Source organism: Lissotriton helveticus, chromosome 3_1 (genome assembly GCF_964261635.1).
Source record: "Lissotriton helveticus chromosome 3_1, aLisHel1.1, whole genome shotgun sequence".
Lineage (NCBI taxonomy): Eukaryota > Metazoa > Chordata > Amphibia > Caudata > Salamandridae > Lissotriton > Lissotriton helveticus.
This window is the reverse complement of record NC_136061.1, coordinates 307,896,776-307,910,635: the sequence shown is the minus strand read 5'-3', so window position 1 is coordinate 307,910,635 and position 13,860 is coordinate 307,896,776. Positions and strand designations below refer to the sequence as shown.

The following is a 13,860-nucleotide window of genomic DNA, read 5'->3' as shown; positions in this document are numbered from 1 at the left end:
TTTCAACACACATAGTTGTATTCATTTGTAACTTTGTCTGGCAGTGCACGTGCTAACAACCATGCGGCCTCATTTATGAGAAATAACGAATCGCTGCGAGAAAGCAGCGATGCGTCACTTCTCAGTGCGCACTCCTTGCGACATGATTGATGCGTCATATTTACAGTATGACGCATCATGTCACAAGGAGTTACAGATACGTCAGTATTTCTGACGTATCTGTAAGCGCAAAAGTCACGCATTGCTGGGATGTGTCACAAAAGTGACGCAACTCCAGCAATGTGTCCTTTCACATGGGGAAAGCCCCATGTGAAAGGGCTTGCGTCAGTCTTACGCCTGCTGTGAGGCAGGCGCAAGATTTTGACGCAACAGCGTCCTAAAAGTGACGCAGTGAAATGTCATAGATTTCACTGCGTCACTATTACGAGGCATTTTGCGGGGGAACGCCCCTCTGCATACATTATACCTGACACAGGTATAATGTAGCGCAGGGGTTTACGAAGTGACGCATCTGCTTAGATGCGTCACTTTGTAAATAGTGCGCAACAGGAGGCATGTTTTACGCCGCCGATGCGTCACAAAAAGTGACGCATCGGAAACGCAAAACTGCGCAAGGCCTCATAAATGAGGCCCATGGAGCTTTGGCCCGTCAATGAGAAAATCTCAAAATGTTAGTTTTACATATATTAAATGTCAAACATTATTTTGTAATTATCCATATTGATAAAACGTGTGTTATTTGATCCATTAAGAATCAAATTATATTCAGACATCAATAGAGATACTTGAAGGGCACCCAGCTTCAGTTAGATATATTTTTCAACCATTTTATTATGTCTCGTTGTGATTTGAGACTTAATTGGACATAAATTCACTAGATAACACATTTCAGACCCCTCTCTTCCGTCTGCCTTGCTGTTCGTGCCCATCCCTCTTTCATTAGCTGCTTCAGATTTCAGGACCCTTTGCCACAAAAACAAATTTCCTCAAAAGCCTCATGCTTTTAAGAAGTGAGATCCGAAGATATCAATAATCCATAAAAATATCAGCAGAAAATTCAGACGAATCTGCAGTATTTACCCTGTTCTTGCAGTTTCAGAGACACTGTGGGACAGACTTACGTTTTTTTTCACACAACGCAGGGCAGCAAGCAAAGTTACTGCGTTGCGTGTAAGGGAGAGAGCAGAAATGTGCCTTTTCAGCTAAGATATGGCACATATCTGCTGTCTCCTAGAGCTGGTGCACTGTGTGCTGCTTAGAGCCTACACAGACACACTTACAAGAGGATGCATGAGTGCATGCGTTACAGACAGAATTGTTTTTCCTCAACAGAGTTTTTCTCTTTCTGTGCCTGCTGCTGAATGCAGCACACAAAAAAAGCAGAAGTAACTAGGAGAAATAAAGATATTTCTCCTCGTTATGCTTCATTGGGGAAGGCATAGCATGTTGATGCATTCTCAAGTTTGCAAGTCTTTGTAAATCTGGGGCTACGCCACAATCCATTGGTCAATGCATGGGAAACCCCATGCTCCACCCATGGAATGCTTCACAATGGAAGGCAACGCAAGGCAGCTTTATGCGCCGCCTAGAGTTACTTTGTATTTACTAAACCACACAAAATTGCTTTGTATGAAAATTTAGCATTGGGATGCCCTACAAAAGAGATGCAACCCGGTGTAAAATCTTAGTAAATCTGCCACTGCATTTCCAAGTCCCCTTCCTTGGAATTCACCAGCATTTACATATACCGTACTCGAAGATTTAAGATTGACATACAACGATAGATGAGAATACTGATATGGTATTCTGATTGTCCTACTCATGTAATTAGAAATACAGTGAATATCAGTAATTCTGGGATGTAGGATTGCATCCTGGTATTAAATATTGTGCAACTGCCACAGGAATCAGGGTTATCAAACATGAGGGCATATTATCAAGACAGGCCATAAAATTATCGCCGCTTTAGCGGCAAAAAACTGCCGCTAAAACGGCGATAATGGGCTTGATAATATGCTCTATGGAATTCCAAATGAAGCCCATGTTAAATGTGAAGGACATCTAACATGGGCTTCAATTGGAATTCCATAGAGCATATTATCAAGCCCATTATCGCAGTTTTCTGCCACTACAGTGGCGATAATTTTATCGCCTGTCTTGATAATATGCCCCCTGGTTCACACAGTAATTCTGCATTTTTACAACGGTTTCCCTCCTGGAAATTTTATTAGCATTTTTCTGGTGAGATAGTTCAAAGGGAATGGTTGTTGGGAAACTCTTACCCTGGCAACGTTTAATTGCTGAGTCGTTCAGACAGTCCGTTTTCAGATAAACTAGAAACTCCTCCAAACTTGGAATTTGGGCCTTAATATCTGGATTTCACACTATTTCACTTGACAAGCAGTCACAGGGGCCTACCGTGCATGGAATCCAGATGCCATTCATCACAGTCTCCAAATGCTCTCAATTCTGAAGGTAATCCTTCAATGCATGCCTAGAACCGTTTCTGTCTTACTCATCAGCTGGTGTCTGACTGTACATAGGCAAGGGCGAAGCTTGGGGTCAGTGAGCCTTCCTCATGGCCTTGGAGAAGACTAATCGGAGTTGTCACTGACCCACACGTCACTCTCTACAGTCTCTTTCTTCTGGACTCTACACAAGCCCATAACTAGTCTATTCTCATAGGGGCAGATTTACAAGTCCCATGCGCCACTTTTGCGCCACTTTTAACATGGGGAAAATGACACAAAAGTAGCGCAATGGGCTTGTAAATCTGCCCCATAAACTCTTACACCATTCCCAGGATAAGAATAGGCGACAAACGCAAACACACACCAATGCTATCTTCCCGTGTACATTCAACTTTACACTAGAACACTTGTGCTTTCAACAAACTGCCAGCCATGAGGGAAAGTTCATTTCTCTTTGCCTCCGGGCAAAGCAGAAAAAATTCTATATCTGATATCACAAACATCTACCCATCCTGCCCCATCCCTCCCATCCACCGAGCAACTTATACCACTTTACTTTCAAGAATGGCCACTCCTACCTTGTATAAGAATGTTGTAGGTCCCCCAGATGGCAGCCCAAGTTATGATCCTGCAGAATCGGCACAATCAGATTATCGAATACTTCACCAATCAACACACTGACAGTAAATGTAAATGTATAGGCATTTATATAGCGCACTACTTACCCGTAGGGTCCCAAGGCGCTTCGACCGCTGCGAAACCCTTCCTGGCTTCCCTGAGAGATGGTCCCTTAATGGGTATCTCCAGGGTGAGACCAGGCATCCCCGGCGGTCTGGTGGGGCCGTTAGTGAAGATGAGGCAAGCTAATGCCCAGAGTTGCCGAGTGTGAACGCTGATCAGAGTGGGCACCGAGGCGAGAGAATTATCGAGTCCGCTGACCCTGGTCCAGAAACCTGCCGCGCCGGGAATCGAACCCTGGTCCCGGGCCGTCCTCTGCTCTCGGGTCTGCCGCCTCTAACCAGTGAGCCACACTACTTCACAGTCAGTAAGTCTGATTACGAATGTAGTTCATTTATTTTACTCTGCTCCTTCAATGTACCAATCTTCGCTGCTCACACACTATTCAATGTTTTGCTCCACTTTCAGCACCTCCTTTCATCTCATCGCCAGGCATAATTCCTTTCAATACACAGTCCTGGTTTTCCCATCTGCCAGACGCCTTGAACCTCCACTTTGGTTAAAGCCAAAATTATTCTCTTGCCTTCACATTCACTGAGAAGTCGTCCACCTCATCTTTGGTTTCTTTTTTGACCTCCTCTTTTTCACTGGAATTCGCCATCCCAAGACCTGCTGGTTATAACCTCCAGACGAACCTCCAATGTGACCGTCAGAGGGTTTCCTTGAGAAGAAAACGGCCTCCGCCGACCACCTCAAAACATTAGCCTTCCGTAGCAGTGGCGTCACTAGAGTTGGTGTCACCCGGTGCGGGTAACTCATGGTGTCACCCCCTCACGACTTACTGCATGGGCTCGAGTCTCGGCAATGACGCTGAACATCCTGTGATTCTACGCAAATAACTTAATCTCCCCGTGCCTAACAAAAAATTCATGTGTCTTCATGTAATGCAACTGGTGCTATGTAAAGCACTCTGACACCCGATTTGGGTCAAGTTCGCGCTATATAAAACTCTGTATGATATCCGATTCGGGTCAAGTTTGCGCTATATAAAACTATTTAAATTTAAAAAGTAAAATGTAATATTACTTAACCCATAGTCTGTCGGCTTCCACCACCCCGCCCCCCTGCTCATACCTGTGCAAGCCGGTACTGGGTCTAACTCGTGAATGCACAGTACGTCCACATCTGGCAAACCGCTGCAGGAGTCCTACTACTCTTGTACGTTGAGCCTGTGAATAATACTTATTTTGGCCTGAGTTCCCTCTCTTTTGGATTTCCAGGAAAAGTGACATTTTTGCTAGAGTAGTACCGATGGTGTCCTCGACGAGCGACCTCATCTATCAGACTTTGCTCCTCCATCTTGGACAAGTATATTTATAAGATTTGGATAGTTGCTTCCAGAACATGTTCTTTGTTTTGTTCCACCTAAAATCTCCACTTGCCGCTGACGTATGCACATAGCAAGAAAAACACAAGAAGCTTGTGAACCTCACATCGACGGTGCTTAGGTCATGCACAGAATAATAGACAGTCTGTCCCTACCACAAAGGTGACCCCGACGGACATTACAAACATTGAGGACTGGCAAGGGGACCAGTCACCAGCGTCCATTTGAAAAACTGATTACAATCATTGATATGCGGAGGTATGTCATTTTAGCGTGATATTATGTAGATTAGCTCAGAGCAGGCACTTTTCCAATGTGGCAACTCAGGCATACTTTGGAAAACAGTTAAGGACGCATTTACTATTTTTTTACGCAACGTGGCGCAGCAACAGAACTTGCTGTGCCGTTCTGCCTGAAAGGAAGAAATCAAAATGTCTCCATATTTACCAAGACATGGAGCATTTATGCTCTCTTCTTGCTCTGGCTCACTGTGAGCTGCCTAACTCCACTGCAGGCACCTTTGCCCATAGAATAAGTGTGCCTGTGTTACAGGCAGGATTGTCCTTGTGTAGGAAAGGACACCTTCCTACACAAAAACAATCTATACATGGAAAGAGAATTTCAGAAGGAGAAAAAGATATTTCTGCTTGTTACGTCTGTTGGGTAGGCGAACCATTTTGCCGCAAAGTCTTTGTACATCTGGGTTTGTGTCAAAATACATGGGTGGATGCAAGCAAACACCCATGCTGCACCCATGTAATGCCTACAAGACAGAAAGTAGCGCAAGGCAGCACTTTGCGCTGCCTTTGGTTACTTTGTATTTACTAAAGTACTCAACCGCGAATCTGATGTAAATTCGGGGCTAGATGCAGTTAACTGTTGTGATTCACACATAACACTATCCAAAAAACTAGCAATTGAGGGGACATTTGAAAGTCAGGATGCTCTCTATGTTTTGGACATCAGTAATTCTGATCTCAGATGGTCAACAAAGGGATCTGCCAGAGGAGGAGAGGCAGATTGGCAGGGGTGGGAGATGCATGCCAGACAGAGCCGTGTGTGGTGGACACATTGTGTGGTGGTCAAGAGTTCAAATAAAGCTGGCATCTGCTGTAATTGCTTCGAAATGCTGATGATCTGAATGTGTTGTCCTTGTATTTTGGCACACAATAATACTGTCTAATAAAGATAATTAAGAAAACTGTTTTTCTACATCAGTCCCTTTGGAAAAGGCAATATTTAATCCAGACCAGCCCCTGTATCTTCGGTCCTTTTGGTATTTAATTAAAAACGGCACCTTAGGATATGTTTTTAATGTGTAATTGTAGAATCAGGTCATGCATGGTTACCTTTCATTTTTGTATTGTTGACGAAGATTTGAAAACTTTTATGCCATGTATGCCGAAATAAATGTATTTACTACTAAAAAAATAAATAAAAATGAGCACAGTTGACCAGCTATGTCCTGCACCAGGAAAAAGCAAGGATTATTAACTCGGTGCAGCACAGGACACACGTCATGAATGTAAAAAAGACGGGCCTATTATTATAACAGGTTACAGATGCGATGCTTAAACTAATGGCAGTAAAGTGCTGTCTAGCATGGGGGCCCCGTCACGTGGACTTGTCTGGTGGCGCCGCGGATAGCCCTCCTCGTGTGCCATGGGACATTTACCAAAGAGCAGTGAGAATGAAATCCCCGAGTACTGGCTGCCAGTCAAACAATTTCATTTATTAGAATGAATGACTCCACAAAAACGGCATTGTGTCTGTCATTCCTTTTACAAAATAGCTGTTTTCCCTACCTCGAGAATGCTCAATTGTCTGAACCAGAAAGGATATGGAAGAAAGTTGACTCGGTCCTCCCAGGAGTAAAACTAGAGGCATCCAATTAACTGAATGTATGTTACATTACACACGTAATTTAATAAAGTTTAAAATATTTTTGTAAAGTGAAAAACATACCGAAAGGTACTTACTGGAGGTAATATGCGCAATTTATTCTAGCAGCGCTGCGCACGCATTCCCTGCCGAGACTGTCTCTCCACAGACGTGATGCTGATGTCAGAGGAACACAGCACGCGGGGGCTGTCCCAGGGCCGTCATTGGTAGAGCTAAAGATTGACGGCCCTGGGACCCACAAACTGAGTAAGCCGGGCACATCACCACTCTGTAGTAGGAGGTGCGTGCGTGCGTGGCAACGTGCACTGTCTGCACTGACTGCACTGACTGCAGTATTTTAGTACCTTGCGTGCCCTGCACACCGTGCGTTTACACTATATAATAAAGCTGCAGGAACCGAACCGAACAGACTTGAGGCTGCACTGCAGTGCAGAGCTGTGTTTGCAGTGTTACACAGCGAGCCAGCAGTGTAACCAGATTGGTGTCACCCCATGATGGGGTGACACCCGGTGCGGTCCGCACCCACCGCACCCCCCTAGTGACGCCACTGTTCCGTAGGCACCATGATAAACATGGAATGTGTTATTTGCTATTGTATTGCATTGTCTGTCCCCCCAGCCGTCACAGCATCGCAGATTAATTTGAATGCGTGAACATACATTAAAATTATTTCCTTCAAAAGCTTTTCGGCTGAATACATTGGCACATATGTGGTAAATGTGTGCCTCAAATGCTGCATAATTACCAAAGTGGCATCATTTCTGGAATTTTGCATAATAAGGGGAATGCAAAATTACTTAAATAATGCTGGCATAATTTAAATTTCATCCAGGTTTACTCATTTCTCTAGCTTTTACTCTCTAGTTATTGCTGTAATGCTACGTTTCCAAGTGATGTCATCTTTAATGCAGAAATGCAGACTTATCGTTTACTGCCCTTACCTTGAGTTTGTAACTAGACCATCACAAGATTCACCATTACTTTAACCTGGCTAACTCACTGTCAGATGCAGCTAGCTTAATACTTGGGGATTGATTCCCCTAAACATGTATGAGTTCGGGAAGTAGTATTAAAGGAGCACACTTTTACATACTGTTACATGCCTTTGTGAATCGGCCCTGAAATTTCTAACTCCCTGTTAAAAAACTGCAAAGACAGCACACTCTTCTCTATTTGTGCTAACGGTTTATAAATATGACCTAAATATTGTAATTGTATTCCCATTTAAAGGTCTTGAACAGCATTCGGATTCAGCAAATCCGATTCGGAACCTATGTTTCCGACTGAATCGGACAGATTTCCGAATGACTGATTACAACGCAAGGAAACCGTTCATGCTGTCCGAATTGATTCCGAAAGCTCTATGGACACGGTTCCGAACAAGCAATTACGATGACCGATTAAGACAGTCGCTCCGATTCGGTCTGCCCGACATGTAACGGCTGTCGGAATCTGACTTTGGGGGACCATAGCAGGCCCCCTTCACCCAGAGGCCTGCGATTGGGGATCGTGGGGGTACCCAAGTGACCCGTCTTTTCAACCATGCACATTGTCTCACGCACCATAGGGTGCCCGTTACAGGGTGCAAGGTTTTCCACAACCACTCCTTTTTTCAATGGGAGCCTGTGTTCTCGTTCGGAACACAGGCTCCAATTGAAGTCAATGGGAGTCTGACCGAACAATGTACGAAGCATCGTAATCGGTCGGTCAGACTCGCGGAACCCGATTAGTTCGGAAACTATCCCGAAACCGATTCAGTTGGAAGACTTTCCTGATGACATCATAATCGGCCCCTTAGATGGGGCCAATTCACAATTGGGGCCCAATTCACAAATGCTTGTAAGAATACACAAAACAGTACTTTCAGAGTACCCTTACGCCTTTGTGAATCGCCCAATAGTGTAGGTGCATGCCAAGGCGACTCTAGGGTACAGGATGTTAAAGTGATGGTATTCCACGTAATGACTCCTACAAATGAAGTGCAATGGAACTATATCTACTTTTCAGTGAAAAAACTTTCAGCTGAAAAGCTTTCAATCAAGTGTAATTTACCCTTTTTATTCTCTAGAACTACATTTTTCAATATACGTTTCTAGAAAAATAACTAATGCGATGTATTCTTCTACAGCATGATCTCAAATCCATGTGCAGAATGTATGGTGAAAAAGCGAAATATATTAACTGAATGGAGATGAAAAGAAAATTGTTCTTTATTGACTCTACTCTTATCTTTTATCCTCTAGGAGTTTTGCTATGAAATAAAGCATTGCGATCTTTCTAAAAAGACATTAGAAATTACAGTGTGGGACTACGATCTTGGGAAATCCAATGATTTTATTGGTAAGTAGTGAGTAATGAGATATGCCCTCAACAAGCTGGAGACCTTGCCCTGCATCAATTTGTGTGCCAATATAAAGACTGAGAGGGCTTCCAGTTATGTTACACAATAAATATTTACTGTCCCACCCATCTGGCTTGGGTCGACTCTGCAACAGTTACTTTGGGCCCGATTTAGATCTTGGCTGATGGGTTACTCCATAAAATATAAATCCCGCAGGATATAATGGAATTTACATTTCAGCAACAGGATATCCATTACCGTTGTGACGGAGTAACCCATCTCCCAAGATCTAAATCAGGTCCTTTGTCACATTGAGAAAGGGCACAATTCAGATGGATTGAAGATCAGCAAGAGAAGGGCTACAAGAAAGGTGGGAGGCCTAAACCACTAGAACAACAGGTCAAAATGCATACTAACTGGAGACACAGAGTGTTATGGGGTTGCCCTCTTAATGGGAAAAACAAAGGGAGGGCAAGGGGTTTGTAGGAGCACGTCCTAGTCCCCTGGATCAAATGGTACTTAAACAATGTTGACAAGCCCACTATGTGTGTGTGAATACTTGTTGTCACTGTTAGTGGCATGAGTTGAAACCCATTGAGTGCTTAAAAGACACCTCACACACCAACCTGCTAAATGTCATGCTTCATCATCGGGGTCCCAAAAGGGTGGCCGAATGCCCCCGGGTTGTGCTACGACGCCAGATTACAGCGGAGTGGGTGTTGGTGCAATAATGTGATGTGAAGTTCTACTGTTAAAAGATATCTCTGAGAATCCTTTCCTAGACTTTATTATTGGCGGCTCAGGATATGTGTTAAAATCTGTGTATGCAACTAGTAAGGATTAATTACCTGTCAGTTGGCTATGTGTGATGGTCTACATGTTTCAGCCCCTCTGCGTAGTTAAATGGGGCTTTCTTTGTTCCAGTCTCTTGTCTTTGACTATTTCTTTTGATGACATCCTTCTTACTACAGCCAGAAATGGCTGATCCCTTACAAAAGAATCATCTCCTGGAGATGCAGTACCACATCAGCTCTGTTCAAAGAGATATTTGATCCTCCAAATACAAAGAAGATCTCATATTTACTCTAGTGACTAGATAGCTGCAAACGCATCCTGAGCTCTGTCGAAAAGAGGAAGGACTCTCTTTCATGATATGAAACCTTCAGCTGTCTTAGTATTGAGAGATGTAAGATATGAACCAACCCGCAACAATAGCCAGAGACATTTGCATGCTGGTAATCTGACCACTTTAGATTACATTAAACCTGGGAGAGTGCGTAAACTCAGCGATGGTGCCAATGCATTACCTCAAGTGTGATTTTACTGACATTCTGTCAAATTATACTGACCTATGACTCATCCTTACATATATATATAATGTAAAGGTGCACTGGAAGTCGCTAAATAACTGTACATCAGATGGCAAACTCAGAACAAATTCAGCTATAATCTTACTTGTTTGTTGTCAAAGTTGAGTCATGATACTTATGGCTTCTTCACTTATAGTAGCATAGAGACCTCAAGTTAGAACACAATGAAGAAAAAGTTGAGAAAAACGCAGGTGAGATGTATTTTTGAATGGTGAGGGAAGAGAATAACCACCGCCTTACCTCTTTAAGGTGATGGAGTAAAAGTTCAGAGTTTGCACCGTCTAAAGTCTTGGTGCAAATTTTGAATCCCAGCTTTACTTGAGTGGATGGATCTTTGTCCCGAATTGAGACTTAACATCAACAGCATCTCAATAACAGTGAAGCATATTTTCTCCCACAAGAATGGCCGAGAGTAGTAGATTTTCAAACCATGACGTGCATTAGCAGATTAGCAAAATTACAAACTCAAATCAGCCAGATTACTCATAAATCAATGATCAGCCTAGTCAATGTGATGGAAAGCAAATCAGAATAACAATTACATAGCCACGTTATTTAAAGACTATTGTTGTTAAATCATGAAAGATTTGACTCCCCTGAAGGGAAACTCCCTAATGCTAAGCTAAGGTTTTAGACGAGAGGTCTGGGAAGTTTTGAGTAGCACGTGTCAGTAAATGAAGTCTCTAAGGCAAAACCAAATGAAGGTTCTAATCAGACGGAGAGAAAATATTTTTGCTTGGGAGATTAACTATGTGAGCAGCGGCAGAATAAGCATAGAGTCTCAAGAGAGGCAAAGGGGCATCTGCAGTGAAAAGTGGACAGGAGCAAATCTTACTGTCTACCATAGCGATGCACAATTAAATCATAGAATTATACAGCCTCGAGCCTCCTTCCTGCTCTTATAGGGAAGGAACCAATCAAAATTAAGCATTTGAAAACTCCAGGTGTTAGCCCTCTTCTCATGAATCATACAATGGAAGATTTGAGGTTCATGGTCTTCATAGATATCTTGTTCAGCTCATGAAGAGATACATTCAATGGCCTTAACAAAAACTGTCACTATAATACCACAGCTCTTGTGAGCATACTGTTGGACTCGGCTTCTGAAATAAGAAACAATTCATGCACAGCAAGCAGAACCATAACATTTTATTTAACATGGGGCCTTTCCAATCCAAGCCTATAGTGACTATGCCTAACTTAATGTTAACACACTCTAACTATGACTAATTATTAATGTAAATTTAAATTTAAAATCCCACTTGCACATAAGTAAGCAATGATTTATCCCTTTGTACCGGTTTGCGGGGGAGCTTAGTGCTTCTCATACCTCATCGAGTCTATGTTCCGTGGGGTGCTTAGATGAAAGTAGGATGTTACAGTCCTCTATCAAGTCATCAATACGGGTCATTACACAGTTTTCCCCTGCGTGCTTAGCAGCTTTATTGACCTTTTTTGACTTTCTCCTTTTTACCCGTGTACTCGGTCCATCAACCACGCCCTGCATACTTTTCCTTTTCCCCATTAGGCAAATTCAGATGACACAGTACCTTAATGTATAGAATCAAATGTAAGTGGGGTGGCCCGTCCTGTCCTCCTCCGTCCCCGGACAGCCACAGACGGCCCCGCCCTTGTCCCGGGCTTCTCCCGCGCGCGATCCCGCAACACGGGGGCACAGCTGCACTTTAAAGCGCCTCCGGTCGTGGTGAGGACGTGGGCGGCTTCCGCTGCTCGGGCTTCTGGGGGCTGTAGTTCCCCTGGTCTCCGCACGCCGGATGTCACGGGCCGGGGCAGTGAGGAGAGACCAACACGGGCAGCAGGCAGATCACTCAAGTCCGCGGCGCAGCTCCAAGCTGCGAGGTAGGTGCCCCACACAATTGAAACAAAAGTCCCCCCCAATAATGAACGCGCCTCTCTCCCTTAGCCCTGTGGACGTCTTCCTTGCAGCGGACTTCCATAGAGTCTTCTGTATTTGTCACCTACCCGATAGCAGGCCTCAAAAGAGCACCCTGTGATTGTATGGTATAATGTATGCTAAGAACAGTACAGTGGTCTTGGTGGAATGTGCCCTAAGTACCAGACTAGGAACTGCAATCAGTAAATGCTTTGGAGAAGATGTACTTTTCAAAAGCAGGGAAATAGGCCAAGTGTTCTAAGCCTTTTTAGAACATTGGAATGTTGGAAGCTCCATTGAAAACAATGGAGTGCTCCAGGCTTATAATGGCTGGTATAAGCCCGGAGCTCCAACATTCCAATGCTTCTTTGTGGCTGTGAACAAAGGCTTCAGGGAGCCTGAGGGGTTTTCAATCCCCTCGCGCTCTCTGAAGCCTTCGTTTCATTTGTTAGAACATTCTGCCCTCTAGTGGCAGAATGTTCCTATAGCCTTATAGCCCTTCGTAACAGGGCTATGCTTGCTATTAAAGTCCAGCTGCCTTGTACGGCTCGGGCCTTTGACACTGCCGCGAGCCTTTAATAGCCGGTATAGCCCGCTACAGCGGTCAATAAGGCTATAAAATTACTCTGGCCCATCTTTGGTGTCATTTTTCGCACAGTCAGTATTTTTTATTTTGCATTAACTTGCACCATTGCTAGTGACATAAAGAGTACACCTACAAGTACCAGAATAGGAAATTATCAGAGTTGAAAATTCTGAATTAGTTGAGCGTCTTATACAATAATTGCAATAAAATAGTTTACGAAAAACAAGCAAATTAGTCGAGTCATTTAATAGATCTATTTTATGTTGCACATTCCCCATCTCCCAAAGGTGAATGTAACATCAAGCTTATCACTGCATGTTGAAATACTACAATATGACACACCTAGCTAACTCCTTCTTTTCATTTGAATCTTTCCTCAGGTGGAGTCGTCTTAGGAATCAATGCAAAAGGGGAACGCTTAAAACACTGGTTTGACTGCCTGAAAAACAAAGACAAGAAGATTGAGCGCTGGCACACACTAACCAATGAGCTACCCGGATCTTTCCTCAGCGATTGACCTCAGAGACTCCCATACATCCCGTGATGTCATAGCATCGCTGTACTGCCAAACTGGATCGAGAAACGACTCATGCCTTCGGACATTTGGTTTATTTGCTACAGGATTCTGTATCAAAAGGGATCTTCATCACTCAGTGAGGCCTACAATCCATTGCCACTGTTCAGTAGACCAAGTCCCCTGGGGTTGCCTCCATCAGTCTGAGATCCCTTCTCCACATAGCTTCAATAAGGGAATGACTGAGAGGCAGGCTGCTGCCATTGAGTTCTCTTGGTGTCCAGTGATAAAATGAAAAGGAGATTAGAAGGAATTGAGCCCTAGTTTATTCCCTTTTCACCCCTCCAGTCCAGCAATGTTTACATGGTTTCTGATGTCAGAGTGAACAGTTTGGTGCTCATTCCCCACACCGACGTTAAGGTCTGTAAAATAATATCCCTGTCATCTTCAAGGCTGAATGAGGATTATTCATTGAAAAGGCCACAACCACCCATGCTCACGTGCAAAAACACAGAGGCAGTGTGCCCCTAAAACATCTCTCCTATAATTCATTGTAAATGGACTCGGAGATGGGTAATGGGTGTGCTTGGGAGGTTTTGGGCCAAAATGGGCATGACATGGTTAGAAGTGGAAAGATGGATGCACAAAGGGGTCAAAGATAAATATTCATCGATTGAATATGCTCGAGCACCAGAGGAAGACTTTGGGTAGCTACTG

At 43.7% G+C, this 13,860-nt stretch overlaps 1 protein-coding gene across 1 annotated transcript in view; it reads left to right on the top strand.

The window, feature by feature from the left end:
- DOC2B (double C2 domain beta) overlaps positions 1-13,585 on the top strand; it is a 2,292,694-nt gene extending 2,279,109 nt beyond the window's left edge. Inside the window, exons 8-9 of the mRNA XM_078683586.1 lie at positions 8,682-8,778; positions 13,010-13,585. Of these exons, the coding sequence (XP_078539712.1) occupies positions 8,682-8,778; positions 13,010-13,146 (234 nt within the window). The 3' untranslated portion in view covers positions 13,147-13,585. The remainder of the gene's footprint in view (positions 1-8,681; positions 8,779-13,009) is intronic.
- Positions 13,586-13,860: the final 275 nt, after the last annotated feature.